This window comes from Osmerus mordax, chromosome 25 (genome assembly GCF_038355195.1).
Source record: "Osmerus mordax isolate fOsmMor3 chromosome 25, fOsmMor3.pri, whole genome shotgun sequence".
NCBI lineage: Eukaryota > Metazoa > Chordata > Actinopteri > Osmeriformes > Osmeridae > Osmerus > Osmerus mordax.
Genome location: NC_090074.1, coordinates 134,215 through 160,947, shown reverse-complemented (window position 1 = coordinate 160,947; position 26,733 = coordinate 134,215). Strand labels below are relative to the sequence as shown.

General features: G+C 40.4%; 4 protein-coding genes across 4 annotated transcripts; 2 read left to right on the top strand and 2 right to left on the bottom strand.

Moving 5' to 3' along the window:
* Nucleotides 1–2,486, bottom strand: LOC136933250 (APC membrane recruitment protein 2-like). Its single transcript, XM_067228566.1, has 3 exons — nucleotides 1,556–2,486; nucleotides 1,244–1,489; nucleotides 1–119 (listed from the first exon to the last, which is right to left on the bottom strand). Exons 1-3 carry the CDS (start codon nucleotides 2,484–2,486, stop codon nucleotides 1–3), a joined length of 1,296 nt encoding a protein of 431 aa, XP_067084667.1.
* Nucleotides 2,487–4,336: 1,850 nt separating this feature from the next.
* Nucleotides 4,337–10,652, top strand: LOC136933442 (palmitoyltransferase ZDHHC20-B-like). Its single transcript, XM_067228838.1, has 13 exons — nucleotides 4,337–4,456; nucleotides 5,025–5,051; nucleotides 5,217–5,311; nucleotides 5,531–5,651; nucleotides 7,231–7,300; nucleotides 7,384–7,416; nucleotides 7,510–7,630; nucleotides 9,299–9,431; nucleotides 9,642–9,768; nucleotides 9,858–9,944; nucleotides 10,231–10,268; nucleotides 10,412–10,463; nucleotides 10,594–10,652. Exons 1-12 carry the CDS (start codon nucleotides 4,339–4,341, stop codon nucleotides 10,453–10,455), a joined length of 1,014 nt encoding a protein of 337 aa, XP_067084939.1. The 5' UTR covers nucleotides 4,337–4,338; the 3' UTR covers nucleotides 10,456–10,463; nucleotides 10,594–10,652.
* Nucleotides 10,653–13,977: 3,325 nt separating this feature from the next.
* Nucleotides 13,978–17,716, top strand: LOC136933719 (organic solute transporter subunit alpha-like). The gene is made up of 8 exons (XM_067229227.1): nucleotides 13,978–14,059; nucleotides 15,277–15,428; nucleotides 15,647–15,720; nucleotides 16,215–16,373; nucleotides 16,670–16,781; nucleotides 16,919–17,065; nucleotides 17,184–17,289; nucleotides 17,373–17,716. The coding sequence occupies exons 1-8, from the start codon at nucleotides 13,978–13,980 to the stop codon at nucleotides 17,543–17,545; spliced, it is 1,005 nt and encodes a 334-aa protein (XP_067085328.1). The 3' UTR covers nucleotides 17,546–17,716.
* Nucleotides 17,717–18,589: 873 nt separating this feature from the next.
* On the bottom strand, nucleotides 18,590–25,952 carry LOC136933569 (choline-phosphate cytidylyltransferase B-like). The gene is made up of 8 exons (XM_067229010.1): nucleotides 25,866–25,952; nucleotides 25,061–25,163; nucleotides 24,252–24,368; nucleotides 23,729–23,880; nucleotides 23,530–23,608; nucleotides 20,349–20,491; nucleotides 19,807–19,995; nucleotides 18,590–19,483 (listed from the first exon to the last, which is right to left on the bottom strand). The coding sequence occupies exons 1-8, from the start codon at nucleotides 25,950–25,952 to the stop codon at nucleotides 19,094–19,096; spliced, it is 1,260 nt and encodes a 419-aa protein (XP_067085111.1). The 3' UTR covers nucleotides 18,590–19,093.
* Between the last annotated feature and the right edge of the window lie 781 nt (nucleotides 25,953–26,733).

Sequence of the window (26,733 nt, the reverse complement as noted above, 5' to 3'; positions counted from 1 at the left end):
TCAAGAGGTGGCTTGGATGCTGAGACTATGGCTGGAGTAGTTGTGGGGGAAGATGGAGTCTGGGGTGAAAAGAAATCTGTGGTTGAGGATGTTGAAGGAGCTTTGGGAGGAGAAGGGGCCTTCGGTAGAGACACGAGGGTTGGTGAGGGACGTGCTGCAGCAGGATTAAGGGTTTGGCCAAGGACTGGGTCTGGAGATGGAGGCGGACCTGGGATTGGGGTCAGGGTGTGGGGGTATGTAGGGCCTACTGAACTTTGAAAAGGAGTGGGATGTGAAAATGTTTTGAAGCTAATGGCTTCTGTGGAACCTAGTTTGGAGGATATGGTATAAGAGGCAGGTGTTGGTTTAGCAGGGGCGGCTAGTGCAGAAGTTTCAGGAGATGGTTTAGATACAGCAGACATGGGTGGAGCTACAAGAGAGGGTTTAGATACAGCAGAGATGGGTGGAGCATCTACAGGAGAGGGTTTAGATACAGCAGAGATGGGTGGAGCTACAGGAGATGGTTTAGATACAGCAGAGATGGGTGGAGCATCTACAGGAGAGGGTTTAGATACAGCAGACATGGGTGGAGCTACAGGAGATGGTTTATATACAGCAGAGATGGGTGGAGCTACAGGAGATGGTTTAGATACAGCAGAGATGGGTGGAGCATCTACAGGAGAGGGTTTAGATACAGCAGACATGGGTGGAGCTACAGGAGATGGTTTATATACAGCAGAGACGGGTGGAGCTACAGGAGATGGTTTAGATACAGCAGAGATGGGTGGAGCATCTACAGGAGAGGGTTTAGATACAGAAGAGATGGGTGGAGAATCTACAGGAGATGGTTTAGATACAGCAGAGATGGGTGGAGCATCTACAGGAGAGGGTTTAGATACAGCAGACATGGGTGGAGCTACAGAAGATGGTTTAGATACAGCAGAGATGGGTGGAGCATCTACAGGAGAGGGTTTAGATACAGAAGAGATGGGTGGAGCTACAGGAGATGGTTTAGATACAGCAGACATGGGTGGAGCTACAGAAGATGGTTTAGATACAGCAGAGATGGGTGGAGCTACAGGAGATGGTTTAGATACAGAAGAGATGGGTGGAGCTACAGGAGATGGTTTAGATACAGCAGAGATGGGTGGAGCTACAGGAGATGGTTTAGATACAGCAGAGATGGGTGGAGCTACAAGAGAGGGTTTAGATACAGTAGAGATAGGTGGAGCAGCCACAGGAGATGGTTTAACTGAAGCAGCACAGGTAAAAGATGAAGTGATGGAGGAAGAGGTGGACACAGGGTGTGGAGTTGGGGTGGAGTTTGGGGTAAGGTTAGGGGTAGAAGTAAGGTTGGGTTTGATATTAGTGCTAAGAATGGGGCTAGGTTGGTTAAAAGTGGAAGAAGAAATGACGAATTTTGTTGGAGGAGAGATGGAGTGAGGAGTCAGTTTTGTAGAGGGGACAGATGACATGAATGATTTGGTTATAGGGGTGAGCGTTGTAGATGCTGGAGCAGCATCAAAAGTAGTTGGTGTGGGAGAAGGTTTGGCCCCTGCCGCTGCCCTAGTTCCACCCCCACCTGCAGCGCTGCTTGCCTTCCCCCACTCTGCCTCCACATCAGCGATGATGTCTCCACAGCCCGTGAACGAATCAAAGCTGATGAGCAAAGAGATGTCGGCCATCAACGAGCTGAGGCGGTCCACAACAGGATAAAGGGGAGGCTCAGTGGTGGGGACAGGTGGGGGGTGGGCCTCTAGAACGTCCAGATTAGATCCACACGTGTTTTCTGAAGCCACTGCCCCCCCTGCGTCTGATCTCTCAGGAGTGGTGGCGAAGGCTGCAGTGTCTGGCTCCTGATCAGGGCTGGTCATAGTGCGAAGTGGGGTTTTGGGAGTTAAGGTAAGATCCTCTTTAATAATCTCCACACTGTTGGTACGTGACGTCATGAGTAGAGGGCTTGGAGGGGTTTGCTCCTTTGGCTCCTTCTCCCTCTGGTGCCAGGGGACACTGCCAAAGAGACCTTTGAGACCCCTGCGCTGTTTCATGGACGGCTGGGACACGGTGTGGGCATGGCGGTCTCTCCCTCCATGCCGCCCGCCACGTAGCAGCGACAAAAAGCCCAGAGACTTGGCGGAGGTGACGGAGGAGATGGAGGGACGAGGTGGTACACTATAGGAAGTGCCATCATAACCTGAAATTTCATCTACCTCTCCTGCTATCTCCGCCTCGTCTCTTTGACCAACCTCTATATCCTGCTCCTGCCTCTTCTCTGGCTCTTGTTCAAACTCCTGCGCCACAGTCTCTCCTAATCCATCCTGAGTATTGCTCCTTGCAATGGAGGACTTGTTTGGGTTGTTCCCATCGCCTTTGCTGCGCATGGAGAAGATGCTGCCCACCCCAGAGCCTGGCTTGCGCTTTCCAAAAAGCTTGAAGCCCTTTCTTGTTTTCCCGGCAGGCTGAGGGTCACACGGTGGGGACTCACCGCTCTCTGAATGTTGATCCATTTTGTATCTCTATTTCCCTCCCTCGTTCACTCTCTCTGTATCTCCGATTTTGTGCTCTAATTCCTTCTGCCAGCCAGATGACTGAGCAGTTAACTGGATGCTTCCACCTTTGTTTTTTTGTCTATGCAGAACAGGCGTTGGTATTTTTCTCAGTTCTGCCAGTATGTTTCTCAGCCCTTCCTTGCAGTCTCTGTCTCTGGTTTCTTTTCTGTATGTGCTCTGTCTACAGCTTCCCTCTGGCTCTTTCTCCTCTATTTCTCCCAAGCATGCCCCTCCCCTCTGCCTCCTTTCTCAGGCTGCTCTTGTTGGTCTCCATGGCAACTGATGGACTGAGCTGCTTTCGTCACCGATGGAGCATAGCCAGGGGCTCATCATCCCAGCCCACAGCACGCGTCTCTCTCTCTCTCTCTAACTGATGTCTCCTTTCCCATTCTGTCTCCATCTCGCATCCATGTTTGACTTTTATACTGTTTCTTTATACCTGTCTCTAAATCTATTAGTTTAATACTATATTTGTGAATATATGTATCCATTTAATGTTTACGTATGTGAATGGCTATTTAAACAGATGTTATTTTAATCACTCCTGGAATTATTGACTTTGTTTATTTACATCTGCTAACAACCCTTCCACTCACTAACCTTTCCTCAATTCCCTACCTCTCATTTTGTCTTCCATCCCCCCCATTTTCACACCTATTTTCAACTTTGATTCTCTGTATTCAATAGATAATTTAATCTGAGGATTGGGGGGAAATTAAGGTAAATAGAACAAATCCAGACAGCATTCAGGATTCACACAGTAATGAGACACCAGATTATACTGTACTTTAATGTGTAGATTCCACCTAGACAACTACAGGACAGGGTCAGCACAATATGAATCCAAGGCACTTGGATTCATATTGAATATAGCCTTATAGCCATATAGCCTTTTTGCAAATGCTATATGGTGTGAGAGGTTTATTACAAGTCCTATACTGTGAACTGGACAGTGCAGTGTCATCACTAACAGTTATTATAAATTCAGAAAACAATAATGAACATTTTGTTCTTTATTCTATTATGCCTCAATCAAAAATGAAAGGGCATTCACAAAACTTCACCAAGTGTTAGTGATGGTCTACTTCTGACCTCTGCTGGAGAAACCGCATAACTGCGTGGCAGAAGGACAAATGAGAAAACCTTTATTACTGCAGTGTGACCAATAAAGGGTTCTTTCTCTTCTCATCTATCCTGTCACGCAGCCATGGTGTTTCTAGATTAAGATTAAGAACGAGATTGATAGATATTCTATTTCCAAAATGTTTGCATTCCCCCCGCTATTTTAAGTATTCACACTGAAATGTGTAAGTAAATATAAAAGCTGGACTATACATATAAACAAATAGGCCTACATTTTTATTATATGTATACATTTTTTTACACCACGAAACGGCCACAAGCGAGCACATTTGATCAGTCAGGGAAAGGCGAACATTTTCACCGCGTCCGCGTTGCCATTTCAAACACCCCAACCAATCAATAAACACTATTAACAAAACAAACATAACTATGGTGGCGATGCACTTTAACTTTGGTTGCACTAAAATAGATGTTGAACCTACATTAACTATCTAATATGGGCTCATGTAAGGCCCCAACCCTTTCGTCTCTTTTTTATTAGAAAGGCGACATACGGATTGGGCTCAGTATAATGATAAATGCATGCAACATATAGGCTATTGGCATATTTTCAATTATTATTTAATTTTGAGTAGCCTACTTGAAGCTCCATGGTCCGCAGAGCTCTTTGTTCTGTGCTGAAGAGTTGACGTCACATGTCCATTTTTCACAGCCGGATTAGAGAAAGATGGCGCCCTCTCATGTACTAAGATGCTGCCAACGGGCTCTAGGTTGGATACCGGTAGTTTTTATAAATTTAGTCGTCGGTTGGTCCTACTATGCATACGTAGTTGAACTCTGCATCTGTAAGTACAAATGTTTTGTTTTCTGTTATAGAGCTAGGTGTGCTGTCAATGAAAGTTGCTTGGCAACGTAGCTCCGGATGGCGAATTACTCGTTAGCTCGCACTAGATACTGCTGTCAGAGCTACAGGTCGAAAATGAACCGAAGCCAGTAAGTTTGTCTCATTTGAGCAAAGAGTTGTCTTTTTATTTGTTTCATTCTACGTGGAAAATGAAAAGCAAATTCTTAACTGTAAACTGAAACTTAATTGTTGTCAGGAAAAGGGGTAATTCAATTTTGATTTATATTCAATATTTTGTCTATAATTTCCAGATATTGATTAGATATGTTTCGTAGGCAATTGTATCTCTTCCCCTTACTATATATTACAAAGAATGAATATTCAACTGTAGTTGACATCAGTCTGTTCAGTCAGTGATCAGTCAGGGGCATTCCTATTCAGCCTGGCAAACAAAGCCCCTCTGACTGGTGCTGGCTGTGCCAGGCTGCTGGAGGGTGGTGGTTGGAAGAGGGTTGGGTGCCTGGTCTTATCACTTAACTTCCTTCTAAACTATCTTGTCTCTCTTATAGTCACAATCCCAAATGATGCAGAACGAAGTAAGTTGACCTCTCACTATGTATTTTGTATGCTTTTAATCATAATTATGTCTCCTCTACTGTGGATGGGAATGAATGGGAATAGATAGCACAATATAAATATTTCAATTGAGATTGAAATGTAACTGTAACCCTTGTGATTGTGTACGCTTTTTCTGTCTTAAGTCAGTTACCTGGTGGTCTTCCACCTCCTCTTCGTCATGTTCATCTGGTCGTACTGGAAGACTATTTGCACAAAGCCTGCCAACCCCTCTAAAGCGGTAGGCTGTGTGTGTGGGGGGAGGGGGAAAGTTATGGCGGGGGCACGAAGTGAAGTGCTTCTTCACTGACACAAGGGAAAAATACACATTTATACGGTCACAGTGTGTATGTGCACGACATACACATTTTAGACAGCCTACTGGTAAAATAGGAAGCAAACTCCCAGCCTTATTCACCAACGCCAGCATTTCACTGTATCATCTCACTCTGCCCGGCAGTTCTGCCTTCCCAAAGTGGAGAAAGAGCAATACGAGAAGGAGGAGAGGCCAGAGGAGCAGCAAGAGATCCTGAAGAAAGTGGCCAGAGAGCTGCCTCTGTACACACGCACGGGCACAGGAGGTAAGAAGGAGTGTCCTCAGCATGACTGGACACACATATTAAACTAGGAGGGGTAATTCAGTTTAATGGTCAGGTCTGGTGAAATTGTGTTGTTTAGGAAAATCTAAACCAACAGTAGTGTCTGTTAGTGATAGGCATGATCAAATATTTCACTCTTTGAAAATTAACTTTTTTATATTTGAATTCCTGTAGTTACTTGGGGTGCAACAATTCAGCAAGCCCACGGTTCGGTTTTATGGGTCACGGTTTCGGTTCGGTTTTGTTTAGCACATTAGGGGTAAGAAAAAAACATTACCATTTCAGTGTTCTCTCTATATTTTCTTTGTATTTTCTATATATCCGGCGTAGATGCCCCATCATGTTAGATGTATTACCGTTAGCACAGGGCTGCTAACTTTTCAAAAAACCTTGGAGTGAGATTTGGTGGGGCCAACCCAAATTTTTCTGCGTTCTAACCCCCCTCGAACCCCTTTCACGGGTGTTCGCGCGTCTGTTGCTTCACACCGTGTGCCTGCGCCTCCTCCATTACTGTTTACAACGTTAGCAGGACTACATGATTGGCGTTGCCTTCTCAGTTTGAGAAATACAAGGTGTGGCATAAGAGCGTGTGAACTGGGTGAAATACTTATGTCTCATGGCCAATGCCTGAGAGTTGGCAGCCCTGGTTAGCATACTTTACAGGTGCCTAGCTTCGTATGATTTGCCTCTCTCCAGCAGTGTTGTCATCTCCTCAGTAAGGAAAGTAGCAGTGCTGCGCGAGGCTATAGTGAGCCTGACAGCCTGTGAGTGCTTTGGGATGGCGGAGGAGCTCACAGCAGCACCCGCTGCTCGTTGAGAACAGTACTGCAAAACGATCCGTGCTTTCACGTCAGAGTCTCTAAAACACCAGCAAGTCTCCAACAACACCGGAAAAAATCGTTAGATTTGTCGGTAGTCGCTTTTGACAATAAAAGTCGCCAGGAGGGTTTGGAAAGTCGCCAGATATAGCGAGAAAGTCGCTAAGTTGACAACACTGCTCTCCAGTTCCTTCCAGTACGTGATTCGTCATTGATATACTGACAGTTAATTGGACAGCTACTCTCCGGGAAAGGTTACGGGAAAGGGGAAGGACAAAGGGTGTTAAGTTGTGTATTCTCGTAGATCCGAAAAACCGCGGTTTACATGTAAAAAGCGAACCGTGGTTTGTGTGTTGAACAATTAAATTTTTTTCGGTTCGGTTTTGCACCCCTAGTAGTTACACAGAAAGTCACGCCAAAGCCCCTGCCTAGACTGTGTTCTGCAGATATAGCATAGCAAAACTATGACATTTGAGAGATGCACAGCATTTATAGCATATTCTGTTGACAAACAGTGACATGATGTTGGTATTTTAATAATTTTGTATTGTTTAGAGGAATAAATATGGAGGGAAAATCATATTGTGGGACTGGTCTGCACTTCATTCAAAAGCTGATTGCTAATATCTCTGTCGTTTCACAAGTGGCTGTGAAGCTGTCAGGCTGCTGAGCATGTGTAGTTTGAGCAGCTTTCAGAACTGTTTCAGCTGATTGATTGCTGATAGATGCCATGCTCTCCACAGCTGTTCGGTATTGTGACCACTGCCAGGTGATCAAGCCAGACCGCTGCCACCACTGCTCCACCTGTGACATGTGAGTGGCTATAGTGCTCAGTATTTCAGTCTCTTTGCTGTTTTCAACAATAAAACTCCTGTACTATGTCCCTCTCTCTCTAGGTGTGTGCTGAAGATGGATCACCACTGTCCATGGTATGTTGTTTTACTCATTGGATACAGAATCTGATGTTCTTTTACACTGTGACTGGTGAATGGTTCCCCTTGTCTCCCTCTTTTCTCTGTCAGGGTGAACAACTGTGTTGGCTTCTCCAACTACAAGTTCTTTGTCTTGTTTCTGTTCTACTCCATGCTGTATTGTGTCTTCATTGCTGCCACAGTCCTACAGTATTTCATCCGATTCTGGACAGTAAGTAGCATCCCTACTCTTGTATCTTAAGTGTAAGATACACAAGCCTTAAATATACTTTGCCCCCAAATAACATAACTTTAAAATGATAGCCTCTGAACTTCCTGTCTACCTATCTTTTCCTCTGGCTGGCTCTCTCCCATTATTTCTCCTCTAACAGTCTGTCTGTCTCTAACATCCTAAGCGGTGCAGAAGGAGGTTTGCTGTGCATTGTCCAGAGGTAAAATCTATGACTTTACTTCATGGGCACGTTTTACAGTCTTGTCTTGGGTCTTATGACCCTTGTGTGTTTATGGAACAGAACTGTCAGTGATTGATTTTTATTTATATGGCACTAAGAGCTCACATACTTTAAAACCTGTATTGTCATGAACATGGATCATATTGAATTGTTTGGCAAAGCTTAATGTTAGCACTAACTATTCATGGTGGAGTAAAAGACAAGGACTCTGTCCTGACCTGGGGTCAAATGTGTAAAACTGTAAATAAATTCAAGTGTAGATTTCCAGTTGTCTGGGATTTATAAACTCGGCGTACGCGAACGGTTCTCCACATTTGTCATCATACATCCCAATTTTACTTTTGCAATTTTGTGCTTGCAAACGAGCCCACCTGGTCCACTCTCATGTTTGACCTCGCATTGGTGTAAAAATGCCCATAATTAGTCTAATTTCCAAACTAATGTCTCAACAACCTCATACTGAACAAAGTTATTCAAAGTGAAGAGGATTAAGTAGGCAACATAGTATTAATTGTTTTTTTAATTTTTATGAAATAGTTTTAATGACTGAACTACAGTCTGAGAAGTGTGTTCTTGAGGTCCCAAACAAGACCAAGCAGCTCCAATGGAAATACATTATGGCAACAGTAAATGTGAAGACTGGGTTAGGGTTAGGGTTATACTGTTTAGTCTGTGAACAGATTTTTCAGACGTCATTTCATGCTTATGCACCATTATGCATTTGACCCCTGGCCTGGATTCTCCTCTTCTTATGACAGTTTCTCCTGTCACCATCCCCAGTAGTTTGTGAGTTTGGCAAGCATGTAATTGTTTGTGTTTGTGAGTGTTTAGTGACTTTCCTGCTCATTATGAATGATCTCACTAATGATAAGTGGGTTAGGGTTAGGGTTTAACCCTATAGAGACTAATGTCTGTAGTGGTAGGTAGAATGTCTGTGAATGTTGAGGCGCAGTGTTGAGATAATCATGGAGCAGTAAACTGACTGTCCAAATCCTCTTTTCTCTGGCTAATTAATCCTTCTATTACTGTATTAAAGAAAACATATTTAGAATACTTGGTGAGGCTCTTAAAACAAACTCATGATCTTTTTTTGTCAGCTTTTTTTCTCTCTTTGTAGTTGTGACTGAATTTTGTTCAAAAACACAAATAAAAAGAAATTAGATTTACACAAGGGTACAAATATGTACCTGTATTGTACTCATCTTGGTGCGTACCTACTATGTGGTATCTGATTTATTGAACTACCACTAGTCTAAAAGGAAGGCGACCACTGCCAAGCAACTGGCGGATGATCTGACATGTTGTCCGGTCAGTGGTGATCTGACATGTTGTCCGGTCAGTGGTGATCTGACATGTTGTCCGGTCAGTGGTGATCTGACATGTTGTCCGGTCAGTAACATTTTTCTTCTCTCTTGTCTCTTATGTAGAATCAGCTGCCTGACACTCACGCCAAATTCCACGTCTTGTTTCTGTTTTTCGTGGCGACCATGTTCTTCATCAGCATCCTGTCACTTTTTTGCTACCATCTTTGGCTGGTGGGCAAGAACAGGACCACCATAGGTATTTGCACAGCATGCATCCGCCAATCAACTGTTTAACAGCAGCACAGGCTACATTATCTACTGATAATACATGTGATCCTTCAAAAAGTTTGAAAAGGGGTTACATTACAGTAAGACAATCAACAGTATTGCTGTATGACTAAACTGATAGTGTGATGACTTTGACTGCACTGGATATAATGGTGTCCTGTATTCTGGCATCTTGCAGAGGCTTTCAGGGCTCCAGTCTTCAGGAATGGACAGGATAAAAACGGCTTTTTTCTGAGCTGTAGTCGGAATGTTGCAGAGGTGTTTGGAGAGCAAAATAAATTCTGGTTGTTTCCAATCTACTCCAGGTAAATGACAAAACCACTGTAGCTAAAACAAGTCACTAATGGTATAATGACCACCCTGACCCCCTCTCCTCTGTATCTATGGTAAACAGTCTGGGAGATGGACAATCCTTCATTACTCGTCTGGTGCACATAGACCCAGAGCAGGCCAATGCCATCCTACAGTCCAATGGCAAAAGGTAAGACATGCTCCCATAACTTTAGTGATATGTGATATATTAATTACTTATTTCAGTTAGTTACTATGTAACTGTCTTTTATTCAAATGTGCCAAACACGCACTGCATTGTGCTTGCCGTATTGTATTGTACACCCTACACATGCAGTAAAATTATTATAATGGGAATACATACTAGGCTGAAGGTCTTCCTGGTTATGTTTCCCTGGTTAACAAAAATATGAATGCCAATATAATGTGATGTGTATATAATATATATTATATATAACTGTAACATTCTGCAACAGCATACACCACAGCGAGGAAAGCAGAGAAGAGGAGGCTGGTATGTTGGCCTAATGTTATATGGTACCATGTCGTAGTCAAGAAGTTGGAAAGTTCTGATCTTCTAGCAAGGAATGATCATATCAATTCAAATCAGTCAGTCCTCTGACCCCTAACCCATGACGTTTCACCCCTGTGTTTCAGACACAGCTCAAACAGTGTCTGTGACCATGGAGAGGGAGTCGTAGACTGGCAAGTTTGAAAACATTTGAGTGTGTATCTGCAAGTGAAAGACGAGAAAGAAAAATAACATCTGTAAGATCTAACATTTCTGTGTTTTTGTCTAGTTGATTGCAGTTGAACTGATGGTTGATTATTTTAGGCAGCTGTAGCTTCTACATCCCAAGCAGACTTCAAGAGCCAACTGTGATGCCTTAAAACCAGCAGCATCTGTGTCCATGACAACCGATCCAGCAGCAGCTCCCACATGGACATTGTCTCCATATCATCTATCCACTAACCCTGTCCAGGAAAATAACATCTCCATACAGCATTCCTAATACCATGACTACCAAAGGGACTTGCACGGACACAACACATTGGTTTCCATTACATAGACATAACTAGACACTCAACATCCTCAAAAGTAGAGGCTCAATAATGGAGCTTTCTGCCGGCTCTGTTGATTATGCAAATGCAGTCCGCATCTAGCAATTGTCCCTTGACCAACACATTTTGGAAATTTCTCCTGTGTCCTGTTGACATTCTCAATTTGAACCCAGCTGACTTCTTACGTGCCAATGATAAAAGGTATTCCTCACATTTGCTGGTATCATTGATGTTGTTTATCTAGTTTGGAACTTGCATGTAGGAGACAAAAATCATTTGTCTGTTAATATTGGGAATGGAAATTACTATCTAACATAAGGCAAAGTAGATCTTTCAAACAATTATGGACAACAGCTGTTTAATACATCTGAGGAAAATCCTGTTAACTATAAATCAGGTTACTGAATAGGTATTTATTAATGGTTTAAAATTACAAATGTAATGACTGTAAAGGTAGTAATTTATAACAAAATAAATAACTGTCAGTAGGTTCAAAGTCGCATAAAACTTTGAACATCGATGGTCCATTTATTTATTTTAGTTGTCTTAATTTATGTATTCATGGACCATCAATGGTCTAAGATAGTCATGTATTGCAAATGTTATGGATGGAAATGAATGAACTTCAAAGGAGTCAATTTGGGGATTTATAGTATCCTGCCTAACGATGCGTTTATAAAAGACACAAACAGTAGTAATTATATAAGTAGTAAGTACATTGTTGGAAGATTTACAAATGTCTATTTACAGAAGTAAATTAGAAATGGCACAGCGCTTCTGATACTCCTGTTTTCTTGACGTTCCACTGACTTGCTCCACACAGTAGGGTTAGGGTTACTAAGGCTAGGCTGTGTGGCTGACTGCTGGGATAGGATGACAAATATTAATTGCTCAATGGGTTGATATTTGCATAATCAAAATGAGGGCCTTTGTCTTTGTGCCTTAGTCACAACACACCAAACACTCGTGCTTTGTGAACTGTGGGAGAGTGAGTTAGTTTACTGTCTCAATGAAAATTATTTCGTTCATCCAGTGGGGATGAGTTTGACATCAACATTCTCATTGCACTGTTAAGCAGTGTGTGGCTTTTATCATTTAATGTAGGATGTATGATTATGTATGTTCAACTGTTCAAAAGCATATTCCAAAGCATTCTTTTTGAGACTATTAATTCATTAATTAATGTTTAAAGATATAAAAAAGAAAAATACTGAAATATTTTGTATTTAGTTGTTCGTTTAAGGGATACTATTTTAATTGTTCAAACTGGGAATTATGTTGAAATATGCTTATTTATCGATTGATTCATTTAGTAGGTGACATGATATCTCCATGTAGTGTCCAGCAAGTTTACAAAATGTACAGTAAGCTGGATACTACACAGACACCTAACTAAAGGGGGTCAACAGCACAACTTCAGAATTAAGTCATCAACCCTGTATGAATTATAAAGTTGACAAAAACAATTCTGTGAGACTAAAATTACTGTTATGATCCATGCATTTTTTCAAAAGAGCTTTTTGAAATGTGATTGGAATTGTTTGAAATAACCAGAAGCCCTCAAACAGCTGCTATCAGTTTCTAATGTTTTAACCTATAAAAGTTTGACTTGTATGTCATATTAATGGGACAGATAGCACATAAGCTAAATCTGTTGAGAAGGGAAATCATTGACCAATTTACTGTGTATCTTATTGTATTAATATGTTCAGATGTTTTATAAAACAATTTTGCATGCTCAGTATTATCCCAAACATTTTGTAATAATATTACAAAGCCAGTTTTTTCTGGTTGTTTAAGATTTTTTAATTATTTAGTTTTGCACTCTGCATTTGACAAAGGTTGGAAAGAAGTTTAACTGTAATTTAATGTTTACATTTATTCATGTGGACAATTAACAATAAAAACATTTTCATGATGCATTTAAGGACTAAATTATGTAAAATAGTTTACAAATGTGTAACGTTACACCCAAGATACGTAATCCCATGATTGGTTGACCTATCTTCAGTGATCTGATGCAGAAGGGCCTGAATTATGTTTTATAATAGTTATAAAAATGGTTACAACTATAATTGACAAATGTTGTGATAAAAGTAAATATGCTAGAACATACAAATTCTCCATAGTGTGCACATATATCTGTGTTTTAGTAATGACATGTTCACAGTAAAGACAAGATTAAGGAGAGACCTTCACTCCTGTCGCCTCTTGAAGGTAAGCCAGTATTTGCTCAAGATGACTTCTGCCCGTATTGAAAGTTTTAGATAGTAATAAACACAGTGTTGGCACTGAAATTACTTATCTCAAGGACTGATCCATGAGAATAATGGCGATAACCCTGGAAGGGTGTGTGTCTGTTTGTGTGTCAGAGGAAGTGTTTCCTACCATAGGTTTGGGGGAATGACCTCTCTGTCATCCACCTAGGCAATGGTAATGTGTGGATGGAAAGGTATGATTGGGCCATCACAACCAGTTTACATGAAGGTTTTTGTCGCAAAAAATTTGTCAAGATACAAAGGACAGGGTCATTGGTCCATATAGGATGAGAGTTTGGATAGATGCATTTCGTTCTGTAATGTTCTTTTTCTCAGTATGAAGAGCAAGAACTTCAAAAACCAAGCTTTACATGGGTCCACATTATCTTTCCTGTTTGCTAAATGTGTGTTTGAGAAATGGAGAATGGTACTGTATAAGATGACATTACCATACAAAGCAGAAGAGCCATATGAGCCTTAACCAAGCCTTCATGTTGTCAGTAATATAGTTAACTTCCCGTCACTATTTATTCTCAGCAGCAACCTCTTAGAAATAAGTTGGGGTTCAGTTTAATGTTAACTCTAAACATGAGGGTTTTATATCTTATTAAAATAAACATTTTCGAAGGAATATGTGTTGCATAATTCAAGACATTCCTGACTACAAGGCGACTATTCTGTAGTGTGTGCGGAGGTGGACCCAGAATAGATAAGAGATGGTGCTCACATTGGCAAATCTCTGATCTTGCCCTCATTCCTAAGCGGTTGATTGGGGGGGAAAGTACACTAACAGTGGCTGTTCGGTAATTTGCACCTAGTCTTAGTTTAGTCTTGTGGTATCACTTTTTACAAGAGGAGATATTTGTTCAATCTTGTAACTTTGCAGTAGAATTGTAATCAGCTATGGACCTTCAAGAAGTGATGAACACCACCATACATCCATCTTGTTTACAGGAACCCCCACTTGCTTTTGATGTCATAAAGCGTAAGTGACCTAAATCTACCTTATCATGCCCCAGATAACATTTCAATATTAATCATGCATGTTCATTATTATTCTGAAATCATGGAACTCATCTTATCTGCTTTACCCTTAATCTTAAATGGATAATGGCCAGGTGATCTTTGCAACCAGAAAGAACGTCTCTAACTATGAGATTTTAGTCTTGATTGTGATTTGAATCGTGTGTTTAGCCAAGCAAGTTCAATTTCTATTGAAACCTATGTTCCAAGTGGGCAGACAAATTATTTGGATGGATCTTGAATAATTAAATTCAGTACAGACAAAACAAATGTGTAATGGTTGAATTATTGAATGGGTGACATATATCAATTTACAGTTGCTGGTATCTTACTATTCCCCTGACAATAAATATATTTAGACAATAACTTAGTGTGATGTACAGTATAACTTAGTGTGATGTACAGTATAACTTAGTGTGATGTACAGTATGTGTTGATTAGCTGCTTAGACGAGCCTGACACAATGGATTGCCTGATCAAGTTTAAACAGTCAATGTGCATGCAAATTGCACAAAACAAATACTTTGTGTGATAGAAAACAGTCGACCACAATTTTTACTATAGTTATACTTCAGTACACAGCTGTAGGTCTGATACATACAGAGTTTACATTTTTTCATCCTAACATTGTGTCAGTGTGAAATATGATGGGCTTCTTGATATTGGTAATCAATTATTAAATGTATCCTTTGATACCCATCAATCCTCTTTCTTAGTAGTTATTATGCCTGTGGATACTGCTTATGAAGTCCTTAATAAACAAATCCAGGATGTATCTAGACAGTTTTCATCTGAATGAATACAATTAATTAGCACAACTATCTTTTGAAGAAACTAATTAAATAGCACTGTTTGGGCCCCATTTTCCTTTGAGGTAATTGTGTCTACAGATATGACTATAAATGCTGTTTCTTATAATTTTGTTTTGTATGCCAGGGAATCTATCTAAACAGGACAGCAATCATGATTTTTTTAAACATACATTTGTTGTGTATAACTTAAAGATGTTGTGATTGTTCCTTACCTCCTCAAGATGAAAAACTAATATTTCTTTCTTTTTTCTTTTACCAAAAGAGATATTGATAAAATGCTAACCTCTCTTGCTTTTTTACTTCTTTCTCCAACCCCATCCCTCAATACTCCCCTCCCATCTGTTCCCTTCATTCATGTTCTAAAAAGAGCTGGATGTTTTCGGGCTGGCCCTGTACTCCATGCTGACCCTAATGTCTACTGTATCCTTGGGCCTGTACCTGGAGGAGTGTGTGTTCATATACAGAAAGACCCCCTATCCTAAAAAGACAACCGTCATCTGGGTCAATGGTGCTGCACCGGTAGGAAGTGATCACCATGCCAACACCACTTCCCCCTAGCCCTGATCTTATCAGATGACCACTTCAATTTACCGGAGAGCTAAATAGTAATATAATTACATTTGGGTGCATATTTTCATTTTTCATTTTCATTCCATAGCATTTTTCTGTTAATTGTTCATGTTTTCATCACGTTATATGTATTACGTGGAAGGTAATATCTGGTCAACGTCTCACAGGTCATAGCAACCATGTCTTGTTTTGGAATGTGGATCCCAAAAGCTGTCATGTTCACAGATATGGTCTCTAACTGGTAAGCTCTCCCACACACACAGGTCTCATTTACCTCATAATGTCATTGCCCTTTTCTCAGTGGTATTGAATTGAAAGTAGGATAACTGTTTAAAAAAGCAATCCTACAACCTTCAACTGTGTAACCGCAGTTTAACAACTCTCTTAATCATTACACTAAGAAAGTATGTGGGATTGCTCAGAGTTCAGTGCTTGTGTGAGCAGGCTTAATGTAAAGGGCAGAATGGAAGGGATGAAGATAGAGATAATAAAGACAGAATACATATGAGGCCTCCTTTTGGACTCTGAAGCCCGTTTAATAGACAGTTTCAGTTTTATTACATTGAGATTGTAAAAAGCATGAGAACATCTTAGTCCCTTTGTTAATCATCACTGGTTTGGGAAATGTGTTTCTTTGGCTCAGAGGTCCTCCTATGAGCCCGGCACCCTATTGTGAATATCATAGTTACCTGTCTCTCTCTGCCCCACTTCCTCTTCCTCTCTCTTCTTCTGTAGTTACTTTGCTGTGGTGGTTTATAAGTTTCTGGTGCTTCTGATTGAAGAGTGTGGGGGTAGTGTGGCCTTCCTCAGACGGTGTGAGACGACAACCTTCAGGATCAACACGGGGCCCTGCTGCTGCTGCTGCCCCTGCCTGCCCCACGTGGCTGTCACACGGTAGCCATGGATACCCCACTAACCCCAACCCTGTCACACGGTAGCCATGGATACCCCACTAACCCCAACCCTGTCACACGGTAGCCATGGATACCCCACTAACCTCACTATTTTGTAGTTTTAGTGGGGAAAATCTTTACCCACCTTATTACCCTCTTTTATTGTGCTCATGATGTTATTTAATTGAAGTGTGTTCCCACATGATTTGTCTCTCATTATAATTCTTAAAAAATTCTTATTTTATGTAGGTATTAAATACAGTATTATGTCATGAAACTCTTCTGTCCCTATTGCAGGAGAACGTTATTCTTGCTAAAACTAGGATCTCTGCAGTATGCCATCCTAAAGACAATCCTTTCAGTCCTGTCTGTAATATTGTGGACCAATGGGAATTTCGATCAATCTGATGTAAGTGTCTAATGTTGTCAATCTTTAAACATTGTCTGCATTTGGCTGCAGGTTGTGATAATGTAATATTACATGATGTGCGTTGGATGCCCACAATCCACACTCGGTTAAAACATTTCCCACTTATCTCTGTACAGCTGGAGATCACTAGCACAGCTATCTGGATAAACCCGTTTGTGGGTGTTCTCACAATTACTGCCCTCTGGCCTGTGGCCATTATTTTCATGAACATATGCAACACACTGCGCATCTTGAAGATCATCCCTAAGTATGCAATGTACCAGGTGAGCCATTCCCTCACACCTTTCTGCAACCATGCTTCATGCGGCTGCTTTGTCGACTTGACGGTAAGTTGTGATTCAACTAATACTTCAGTCTCCCTGGCCCACTGTGCCCTGGTAGCTGGTGCTAGTGCTCAGTCAGCTGCAGACATCCATTATCAACATCTTGGCTTTGGACGGAACAATTGCCTGTGCTCCCCCTTTCTCTTCTCAAGCCCGTGCATCCAGTAAGTAACTTCCCTTAAATATCAAATGTTGACAGATGTGCACACACAGTGCTTCTCACCCACTCTATCCTTTATATGTACAGTGTTAAGTCAACAGCTGATGATCATGGAAATGTTTATTGTGACATTGGTGACCCGAATATTGTACCGCCGCACCTATGACCCGCTGCCGACTGACCCCCATGAGACTGACAATGACCTGAATTCCAAGAAGAGTCTGCAGCCTATCTTGAGCCCTACACAGCATGCTGTGTAAGAGTCTGCAGGCTATCTTGAGCCCTACATAGCCTGCTGTGTGCTGATACCTCACTTTCAGGCAAACATGTACTGGTTCTTTTCCTGTTGTATTTTTATGACATCATAAAATGTAACATATTGTTCTGAAACGGCCCCCTAAAATGTCGTAGCCTATGTGCTAATGCTTGTCAAGCAGGGTTATTATATGTTTGTATGTTATGTTAGGTCTATGCCCATATGATTAAACAGTGCACAACCATTTCATGTGCAAACATTGACTGATAATCTTTTGTCTCTGCTACTTCAACACCGCAATTTCTCTGTCAGGGGATCAGTAAAGTGTTATCTATCAAGCATATGGATTGTCAAGCAACAGTTACCTGATGTTGAATTAGTCAATCTGAGGGTGTGGCGGATAACAGGGTGACTGTCCTCCTCCTCTCCCCTCTCCTCCTCTCTCCTCCTCCTCTCCTCTCTCCTCCTCTCTCATCCTCTCTCCTCTCCTCCGCCCTTTGGGTCTCAGCCATTTTCATATTGCTATACATGTCAAATTTGATTGAATGTCTAGTGAGCACACATTTTCAGACTTGTATGTATCAAAGTCTTTACTTTCAAATGGACACAATTACTTATTGGCAGTGTGGAGATGGCTAAACAATTAAAAAGGTTTAGGTTAGGTTTCTGCTTAGAAAATGTAATCACAGAATACTGTTTAATGAAACTCAACATCCCAATTGCTTGTATTGCAATTATACCTTACTGGTTAATAATATATTTTAGTTTTTCATCTTGGATTGCACCAAAATAAATATACAAAATGTGCATGCACACACTCAAATATTGAAGAACTTTTGATTTCCAAATTCTCCTCATGCTTTGACTCAATAATCAATTTTCTGCCACACCAACTCACGTTTGTTTGCTGCTGCTATTGTATTGCTTAAATCAATCAATATCAGTTCCTATTCAGCATAAGCAGCCATATTTCTACTTGCACTGTGGTGAAATAGATTGTTTGAGTAATATTACACCTTTAAATGATAAGGAATTATCATATGTGAGCATATGTAAGGTGCAAAGACTGGGAATTGGATCAAATCAAAATCAGAATTTATTATAATTTCTTTTTTACAAGCAGTGTCACAGAAGGCTTCACATACGTCTATAGAACTGCACCTAAACCCTCAAGTGAGACAAGGAAAAATTCCCAGAATAAATCCACCAGTGAATAAGTTACCCCCAAATTCAGACCGCCAACTGCATACTTTAGTTGTGAATTAAGTACATCAGCCCTACAGGATAGGGTTAGGGTTGCCTACTTTCATTGTGAGTGTAGCATGTACAGTGAATCATTATTGTATCTCTAATAACTTAAGATGAAAGCTCTTCTACATTAGAGTTACCCTAACTGCTGACATGAAGTGAGTAATTCTCTGGGGTAACTTACCCATTCAGTGAGATAATATAAATATATGCTGTTTTTGGTGTGTTTGTCCATAGGATTCTAATGTTTGAATCTGTGATTTTACAGTGTTAACTAATATGTAAAATATTTAATTGAATGTTTTTATTGCTCCCCCTCATCTCCCTCAGTCATACTAATCAGGACATTTATGGGGGAAGTTGAGGCATCTTTGGTTGAGGACGTAGTTTGGCCGGAGAAAGACTTTATCTTTGACTTCTGGGATGAGGAAGACTTCTCTGGGTAAGAAGGGGGAGAGGGGCTATGGGGGGAAGATGGAGTCTGGAGGGTAGAAGCCTTAGACTTCCGGAACGAGGAAGGTGAGGAGGGGGGTGAGGAGGGGGGTGAGGAAGTAGGTGAGGAGGGGGGTGAGTACCACTGCAGTTTGGAAGACGGGGAGCGCCCCCTGGTGGGGCTGCTGCTGGGGGAGCCACGCGGTGAAGCATACGGCGACAGGGCTTGGAGCACACGGCCACTTCTCTCTTGGATGGCATGCTGAGAGGAGAGACATTTTGGTTGCTTTTAGTTAACAAATATATGTATAAGATTCTGTAGAGTTGGCACAAGACTAGCGATCCTCAAAAGAATTAGGGCCCAGTCTTATTTACAAAATTTACTGTAGCATAAAAAAATCCACCTAACATTTGACAGGCGTGTTTATTCAGCACATTTCTGGGTAACAATGCACATTCTCCTAATCGTTCAGTTATTCCACCCATGTGATAACAGTCCAATTGACTTTCCGGTACATCTGAAATAGAAAATTAGGCAGCTCAGTTTTCTAAATATTCACTTTTATTGAGCAAAGGTAAACATACCCATGCACCATCAGGGCCAAACAGCTCTAGGAAGCTGCTTATGAATTCTCGTGATTTTTCCTCCCATTTGTGGATGAGGTCGTGGCTCTTCTCCTCCACACGGTAGACAAAGTGTTTGCTCTTCTCTTCCACCGTTTTCACCGTCTCCTTCATCTTGTCTACCTGGTTCTGGAGACGGTACTTCTTTTCCTGGAAAATAAATGCAGGCATTAGAGAAGGTTACCTTATGAAGTGAATGAGAAACACAAAGCCTGAAACATTTGTCAGTGCTAGAATGCTTAAAAAGCCTCAATTTGTAAATAATGTTGGTATCCATATTGCTGAACATTGCAGGGGAATGTAGGGATCTGTTATCTGCATGTTTTGCTATGTACTGTAAGATCCCATATTTAGATAATAAGTGAGTGGAAACTGATGTGCTGTCAACAACCACCCAATATGATTATCTGCTTGCACTGGCTTGCTTTGTTAACTTGATTCTTAAGAAGTTGTTTATATTCTGAAGTGTGACTGTGTGAATATTTAACGTTCTGTGTCCTTACATTGATGAATCCAACATTGAGCTCACGGGCGGTGTAGCCTCTCTGCAGGTTCCGTCTGACATAAACATCATAATTTCTCACAATGCGGGTGATGAGGTCAGATGTGGATATGCCTTCTGTCCTCTGAGTGGCCACAAACATGCCTAGACAGATGTGAAAGGATAGAATATTTGGGTAGATTATGAATATACTATTGGTAGGAAGGAATCCCAGGGAAATAACATACACTGTAAAAAAAAATAGTTGTAAAAAAACAGGAACAATCTAGCAGCTGGGATGCCAGATTAAATCCATTAAATTACAGTAAAAGAAAATGTTTTTATTAACATTAATTAACCGTAAAATAATTGTAATTATCCTGTACCAAATTTACAAGATATATCTGTAATATTACATTACAGGCTGTTCTTTGCCAGTAAATAGGACTTTTATTAATTGAACTTCTCTGTAAAAAAACAGCATTTCTAATATTAAATGTGTACTTTTATCCTGAATAAACCAGATTTGCGGGGGAAAAAAACGATTTGTAATTGTACAAACATATGTACGTTGTGCACGTTCACATTATAAACCCATGTTATGACACGTTCCAGTACCAAATTTACAAGATATATCTGTGATATTACATTACAGGCTGTTCTTTACCGGTAAATACTACTTTTATTAATTTAACTTCAATGTAAAAATACAGCATTTCCAACAAATACAAATATTCAATAAAGCCAAAACAAGATATCACGATTTAACATGTTCATTCAAAACAAGTAATGTGCACAACATACAGCATCTAGATGCTGTAATCAGTATCCAGATATTTACAACTGTAGCACCGTCTAGTTGTACGAATTGGAGAGGAATATTGTTCGCAGCATGCTTGTTCCATTAGACAGGTTAGATCGCCATCTAACTGGACAACATTCACCCTCAGGGTGAACACTTAATTTATCCAAACTACAGACCATCACATTACACATATCAAAACAGAACTAACACAACAACAAAACTCCAAACAATGCTTATCTAACTAAGCTTAAACCTTTAACTTTGTAGCTTTTCAGCTTGCCGCCGGGGCATTCTGGGTAACAGGAGCGTTGCTGCTACACAACTATCTAATCAACTTTCCTTCGTCCTACTCTGGAGTCTTTACATTTATTCATTTAACCTTTTCATAATCCTGTTAAATTTGCCTGAAAACGCCTAAACAGCATACCCAAAGTAAATTGAAAGCTGTTCTTGAACCATTTGGAGTACATGCATGTAAATGATCTCTTTTGAAAGCTGACACTCTGAAGTTACTTCCCCTGTTGTCAGGACCCCTGTCAGTCCTACTGGTGTTGAGTAATAGAAGCTTGAACACAAGGAAAGTGAAAGTTTCTATTTCCGCCTTGATTTTGTTTTGAAAACAGAGGCCTGAGAAGGCCTAGAGGTGGTAGGTATTATCTGGAAGACTAAATTGGACCACAGGTTGAAGCCTTATCCAATTCAAATCAAAAGTCAAACATAATACCACAATATATTCATATTTGACACATGTTTTTATAAGAGTACATCCAGGTGTTTTCTAAAAGGACCTTTTGGAGACTCCAAAATGACCCTTTGTAACCAAGGTCAAATACTTAGGATAAAAAGGTATTATTTTTCCTAATTGTTATCTCTAATGAAAGGTGGTACTTAGAACTATCATATATAATAGCTAAATCCCTAATTAGTATTACTGAAACACAAAAACTGAAGCATGAACACATTGGAGTGCTTTATCTGATTCCCAGGATTGGCGCACAAAGAACACTGATTCTGTCAACCATATTGCGCAATCGACTTTTATTTTGAAGGCTCCACAGACACATACAAATGAGGTATTGGCATTTTCAGCTAGCTGTCAGCGACAAGGCTAACGAGCTAATTTCAGAGCCAGTCGAAGCCAGTTCGAGAAATTAGTTTAGAACGAGTGTGGGGGGGGGGCAGGACGCACAGACCTAGTTGGCTTTAGAGGGCTGTCAACGGGGCATGGAAGCTCCTATTGGGTCAAACAAGGTGTCAATCAAAAGGGGAGGGTTCAATGGACATTTTGATGCCTTCATATCGTAAATACTCCGTTGCTAACCGGAGAAAAGAACACTTTTATGTGAACAAGTTGTTTCTTCCGTCGGCTAACTTGCATAATGAAACAAAGGATAATGGCTATTCATGAACGTAAAACATTGTATTTGGACGAATTACTTTACATGGTTAGATACTTTGAACCCTTGGGAATGTATGCAGATCAAGTTTTGATGTGTTGTTTGCATACCTGGACAACACGGAACCTTTGAGGGTAAGTAGAGACGTTTGGCTTTGTAAACAACACCAAAGTGGTGACTGGACAAAGACGTTGACTAAACTTGTTGTTGTGACTCGATCTTGAAATGGTTTACATATCTACAAGCACAAGAATCGTAGCTTTCCAATGATGTATAACATGTGTAGTAGTCTAAAAAATATATTTATTAACATTTAGTGCGTAGTAACAGGTGGGAGTAGGGGACAGTGTTTTCGGTCCCGCGGGCGGGCCCGGACGAAAAACAGACGCTTTTATCCAAAGGGACTTCCAAGAGAGAGCTTTACTAAAAGTGCATTTGGTCAATGATCATAAACAACAAGATAGCCCCAAAAAGGCTTTTGCAGGCTTTTGTAGTCTTTGATATTGACTGGTGCATGCTGTCATTGCAAGACGTCAACTACCCGAGCTCAGTTCACAATTCAAGGTTCCTATGTCTAAACCAAAAATTATGTTATTAAGAAGTTATTTGTCCGTGGGATGTAAGTAAATATCTGCAAAATAACTGTTAAAATATTTAGTTTTGATAAAGTGAAATTGTGTTTTAACAGAACATTTTTGTGAAAATGTTATTAATATTTGTAAAAGAAAAACAGACATTTTAGTGTATTTTTAAGTAACAATATTTTGCTGTAATTTTAATGTAAATATATAAATTTTCATTTTGCCATTGTCTTTCTATCTGAATTTCCTGTCATTAAGAAATACAGAAAAAAAAAAAATTTACAGAAAAAGTACTGTAATTTAATAGGGTTTTTTTACAGTGTAGATTACCAGTATTAGATTTGAGCAAATACTAAAAACCACCGTAAGAATAAGAATAATTTATGTCTGTTAAATTATAGTAGCTACAGATCTCTTTACCTGCTTCTTTGATGTGTTTGTAGACATCTTCTGATCCTGCTGATGTGTATGGGATATCGTCATGGGCTACAAAGTCAATCTTTAGACATCACAACAATACAACATCATGTTAAACAAGATTGGACTATTTTAATCCACAGCACAGAGTTGTGTCTATGGTTTATACATTATATTGTATAACTTTGTCAAATGAGCTGACCTTGTGTTTGTGTAAGAACTCTGGGCTCAGGGTCCACGGGGCATCCCGAACCACCTCGTCAACATAGCGGCAGTGGATGAGTGCCTCATATCGCTCGTCCTCTTGCATCACTGTATATCCCTTAAACTGGTGTGTGAGCTTATCACTGCAGACTTGAAAGGCAATCACACAGACACACATACATTATGCACGGTATTGTATATATTAGAGTGTAGATTGGATTATGCTTTTTTTATGTCTTATGTCTTTTGACAAGGCTTGTATTACCCTTCCAAGGATCAGAGTGATATTTGACTCTATTATACTTGATATACACACACAGACACATACTGCAGACTCTAATCCTTACACATGAACCAAAATGGCATAAAATATTTGGGGTTCTATTCGGAGTAGTCTTACCCTAACCCTAATCCAAATGTACATGCAGGTTTGCATGCGTAGTATGGATCTTATACCTAAGCAGGTATTAACTGTGGCATTGTGGATCGGTGTAGTGTTCTGTACAGTGCATTCAGTTTACCTCCCACTATCAAGTGTGTGTTTGGGAACAGCGTCTTGGCTTGCATCAGAGCTCGTGCATGACCAGAGTGAAACAGGTCGAAGATCCCATCAGCGTAGACTCTGACTGGCCGGTGTGCTGCAAGACAAGGAAGTAAAATCTTTGGTTTCAAAGGTTCTGATGTAACCCTGCTTTACATTGTCCGAGGTTTTCAAAACTGTCCTCTGTGAAATGGTTTGAGCAAATGTGTAGGCTAATTGAGGGTCGAACTGCACAGGGATCTTCTCATAGACAAACATCACAGCCCGTCGAGTGTTTGGTTCCTTAGGAAGACTGAAAAGTGTCAGCATTCCCTGTACAGCCTGGAACACTGCATTTACCACCGTAGTCCATTTTCAATATGCTAGAAAAACGTTCTTCTTTGTAATTCTGTGGAAGTACACAGAGCAGCTCGCAGCAAATTTTGGGGCTACATTTTTTAATTGTGAGATTTGCATAGGAAAGAGGTGTCAATGGACTTTGAGGTTCACTGTATGTCCATTTTACCCACTGAACTGTCGTTATTCAACTGTGACTAGGTAAATTCGGTTCTGCAATCAATGACCCCTTTAACACTGTCTCTTTGTCCATTTGTCCATCATCCTGTTTCAGTAATACCAGTGGCCTGAAGTACATTTTGGTCAAGTGGTGATCAATCTTTTAATAATTCTTGTTAGTTAGATGTCTGAGTACAAACTTATAATGTAATGGACTTGTCTACAATACTATGATTGTCTGTGTTTGTGTTTGTATACTTGACAGTGTTTTGTGTAGAAGTATCTCTGACTGACCTGATGTTCCCCTGCGGGCCTGAGCGACTGTCAGCTTCTCATGGTGAACATCTGTCTCATAGCCTGTGTCCTTAGCAAACACTGCTGGTTCTTTCAGAGTCTGCTGTACATGAAAAAAGAGAAAGGACTCAGTCACTAACTTATCAGTGCTGATCCAATAGTTATTGGTGAGTACATTATGTGTTTGAGAGAAAGAGAAGGAAAGAAAGGGTGTTATAGTAGTTTTGCTTGATAGGACATGGGTTAGGACATGAAAGGATGTGTTCAAGAATCCAATTTAATCTGAGGTTGTCATTATAAAATTCAGATGATCTCAGCCATTGTATTACATTTAAACATCTACAGAACACATTCACTGAAAATGCTGAATGTCACACTGTTTTCTCTTTTTGGTCTATCAGTCTTGTTATGCAACTTTCTGTTAAAAATAGGGCAGCCCTCCCTCCAGTAGAATGGTACAGATGTTGACAGCACACACACAACACAAAATGTAAAAAGACACACAGAAATTCACTTACATACTTACGCAAGTCGGCTTCACTGTCAAATGAACATTCAATGACTTTGGCACTGCAATAGTATGCAATATTTTATACACAACAATACTTACACCATTGTACCATGATGGGCTTAGACTCCATACCATGATTATTTGTTTAATTATGAGTCAAATAATGAATGTCGTAAAGGTATAGGTTACAGTTTCATACAATATCTATTTTTAGTTTTTAGCATATTCCCCTGTGAAGTGTTAAAGTATATAGTTCCACCTGCTGGTCTCTGATCTGGTGGTTGTGTGACCTACCTTGCGGTGCCCCCCCCTGCGTGGTGTCTTCTGCTGGGCCTGGAGCCCATTATTGCCTCTCGAGCTGTTCCTTCTCCTGCCCACCATGCTGGATGTTCTTGTGCCTTGTTTCCCAGCTGCCACCAACAAGTTTACTCTCTCCAACTTTTTTTACTACTGCAATACTTACATTTTATCTGACACTATGAACCTTGGCAACAGGTTTGACCCCGGTGACGAGAGAATGTTGTGTACAAAGTTCAAATTCTCATGTGTATGCACTGTCTGAAAATTCACCAGTGTCCCCATTTTACCATGTATGCATATGACTAATGTATTTTATGTGTGTCTAAATCCATAGCTTGAAATGGTTTTATTTATAAAATATAAATTTTCAGTTTATAATAATAGTGGTAGTTCCAATCAGTTTAGATCTAAAATGTAATTGAGTTGACTCTCTTAACTGGCTCTGGTATCTGATGCCTTTGGACCCAAACACTATGAAACAAACTCCTAGAAGTTCACAGAGCTGCCTGGTAATCTGACACAATATCTTATATACCTGTTATGCAATGTTTATAAGGGGCACCATTATCTACTCACTATAACTGCCAGTAATTATTAACAAGCTTTACCAAGACTCCCATATCACACCATGTTCTAAAGACTAGAATGTGTCGTACTCTCTCCTCCCTATCACACCCCAGGGCGCACATTGACTTGAACTGCACATGTTTTAACAGTATTAAGCCCTGAATATTTGCTAAAGCTGACGCATAGTAGTTCTGTTTATACTACTCACAGGAGTCTGAGCTTCTGGGAAAGTTAGCTTCTAGCTAGGTACTTTGCCATGAATGACCTTGTCTTACTTACTTGCTGGACAGAGTTA

Excerpts from the sequence above, each read along its gene's own strand:
- LOC136933719 (XM_067229227.1), top strand. The coding sequence starts at position 13,978 with ATGGACCTTCAAGAAGTGATGAACACCACCATACATCCATCTTGTTTA. Across the intron at positions 14,060-15,276 it reads TGCTTTTGATGTCATAAAGC|AGCTGGATGTTTTCGGGCTG; the intron begins GTAAGTGACCTA and ends TGTTCTAAAAAG. Across the intron at positions 15,429-15,646 it reads GGGTCAATGGTGCTGCACCG|GTCATAGCAACCATGTCTTG; the intron begins GTAGGAAGTGAT and ends AACGTCTCACAG.
- LOC136933442 (XM_067228838.1), top strand. The coding sequence starts at position 4,339 with ATGGCGCCCTCTCATGTACTAAGATGCTGCCAACGGGCTCTAGGTTGG. Across the intron at positions 4,457-5,024 it reads CGTAGTTGAACTCTGCATCT|TCACAATCCCAAATGATGCA; the intron begins GTAAGTACAAAT and ends TCTCTCTTATAG. Across the intron at positions 9,945-10,230 it reads CTACAGTCCAATGGCAAAAG|CATACACCACAGCGAGGAAA; the intron begins GTAAGACATGCT and ends ATTCTGCAACAG.
- LOC136933250 (XM_067228566.1), bottom strand. The coding sequence starts at position 2,486 with ATGGATCAACATTCAGAGAGCGGTGAGTCCCCACCGTGTGACCCTCAG. Across the intron at positions 1,490-1,555 it reads AAGCAGCGCTGCAGGTGGGG|CATCTACAACGCTCACCCCT; the intron begins GTGGAACTAGGG and ends ATGCTGCTCCAG. Across the intron at positions 120-1,243 it reads CATCACTTCATCTTTTACCT|GCCCCTTCTCCTCCCAAAGC; the intron begins GTGCTGCTTCAG and ends TCTCTACCGAAG.
- LOC136933569 (XM_067229010.1), bottom strand. The coding sequence starts at position 25,952 with ATGGTGGGCAGGAGAAGGAACAGCTCGAGAGGCAATAATGGGCTCCAG. Across the intron at positions 23,609-23,728 it reads AGTTCTTACACAAACACAAG|ATTGACTTTGTAGCCCATGA; the intron begins GTCAGCTCATTT and ends TGATGTCTAAAG. Across the intron at positions 20,492-23,529 it reads CAAACACATCAAAGAAGCAG|GCATGTTTGTGGCCACTCAG; the intron begins GTAAAGAGATCT and ends ACATCTGTCTAG.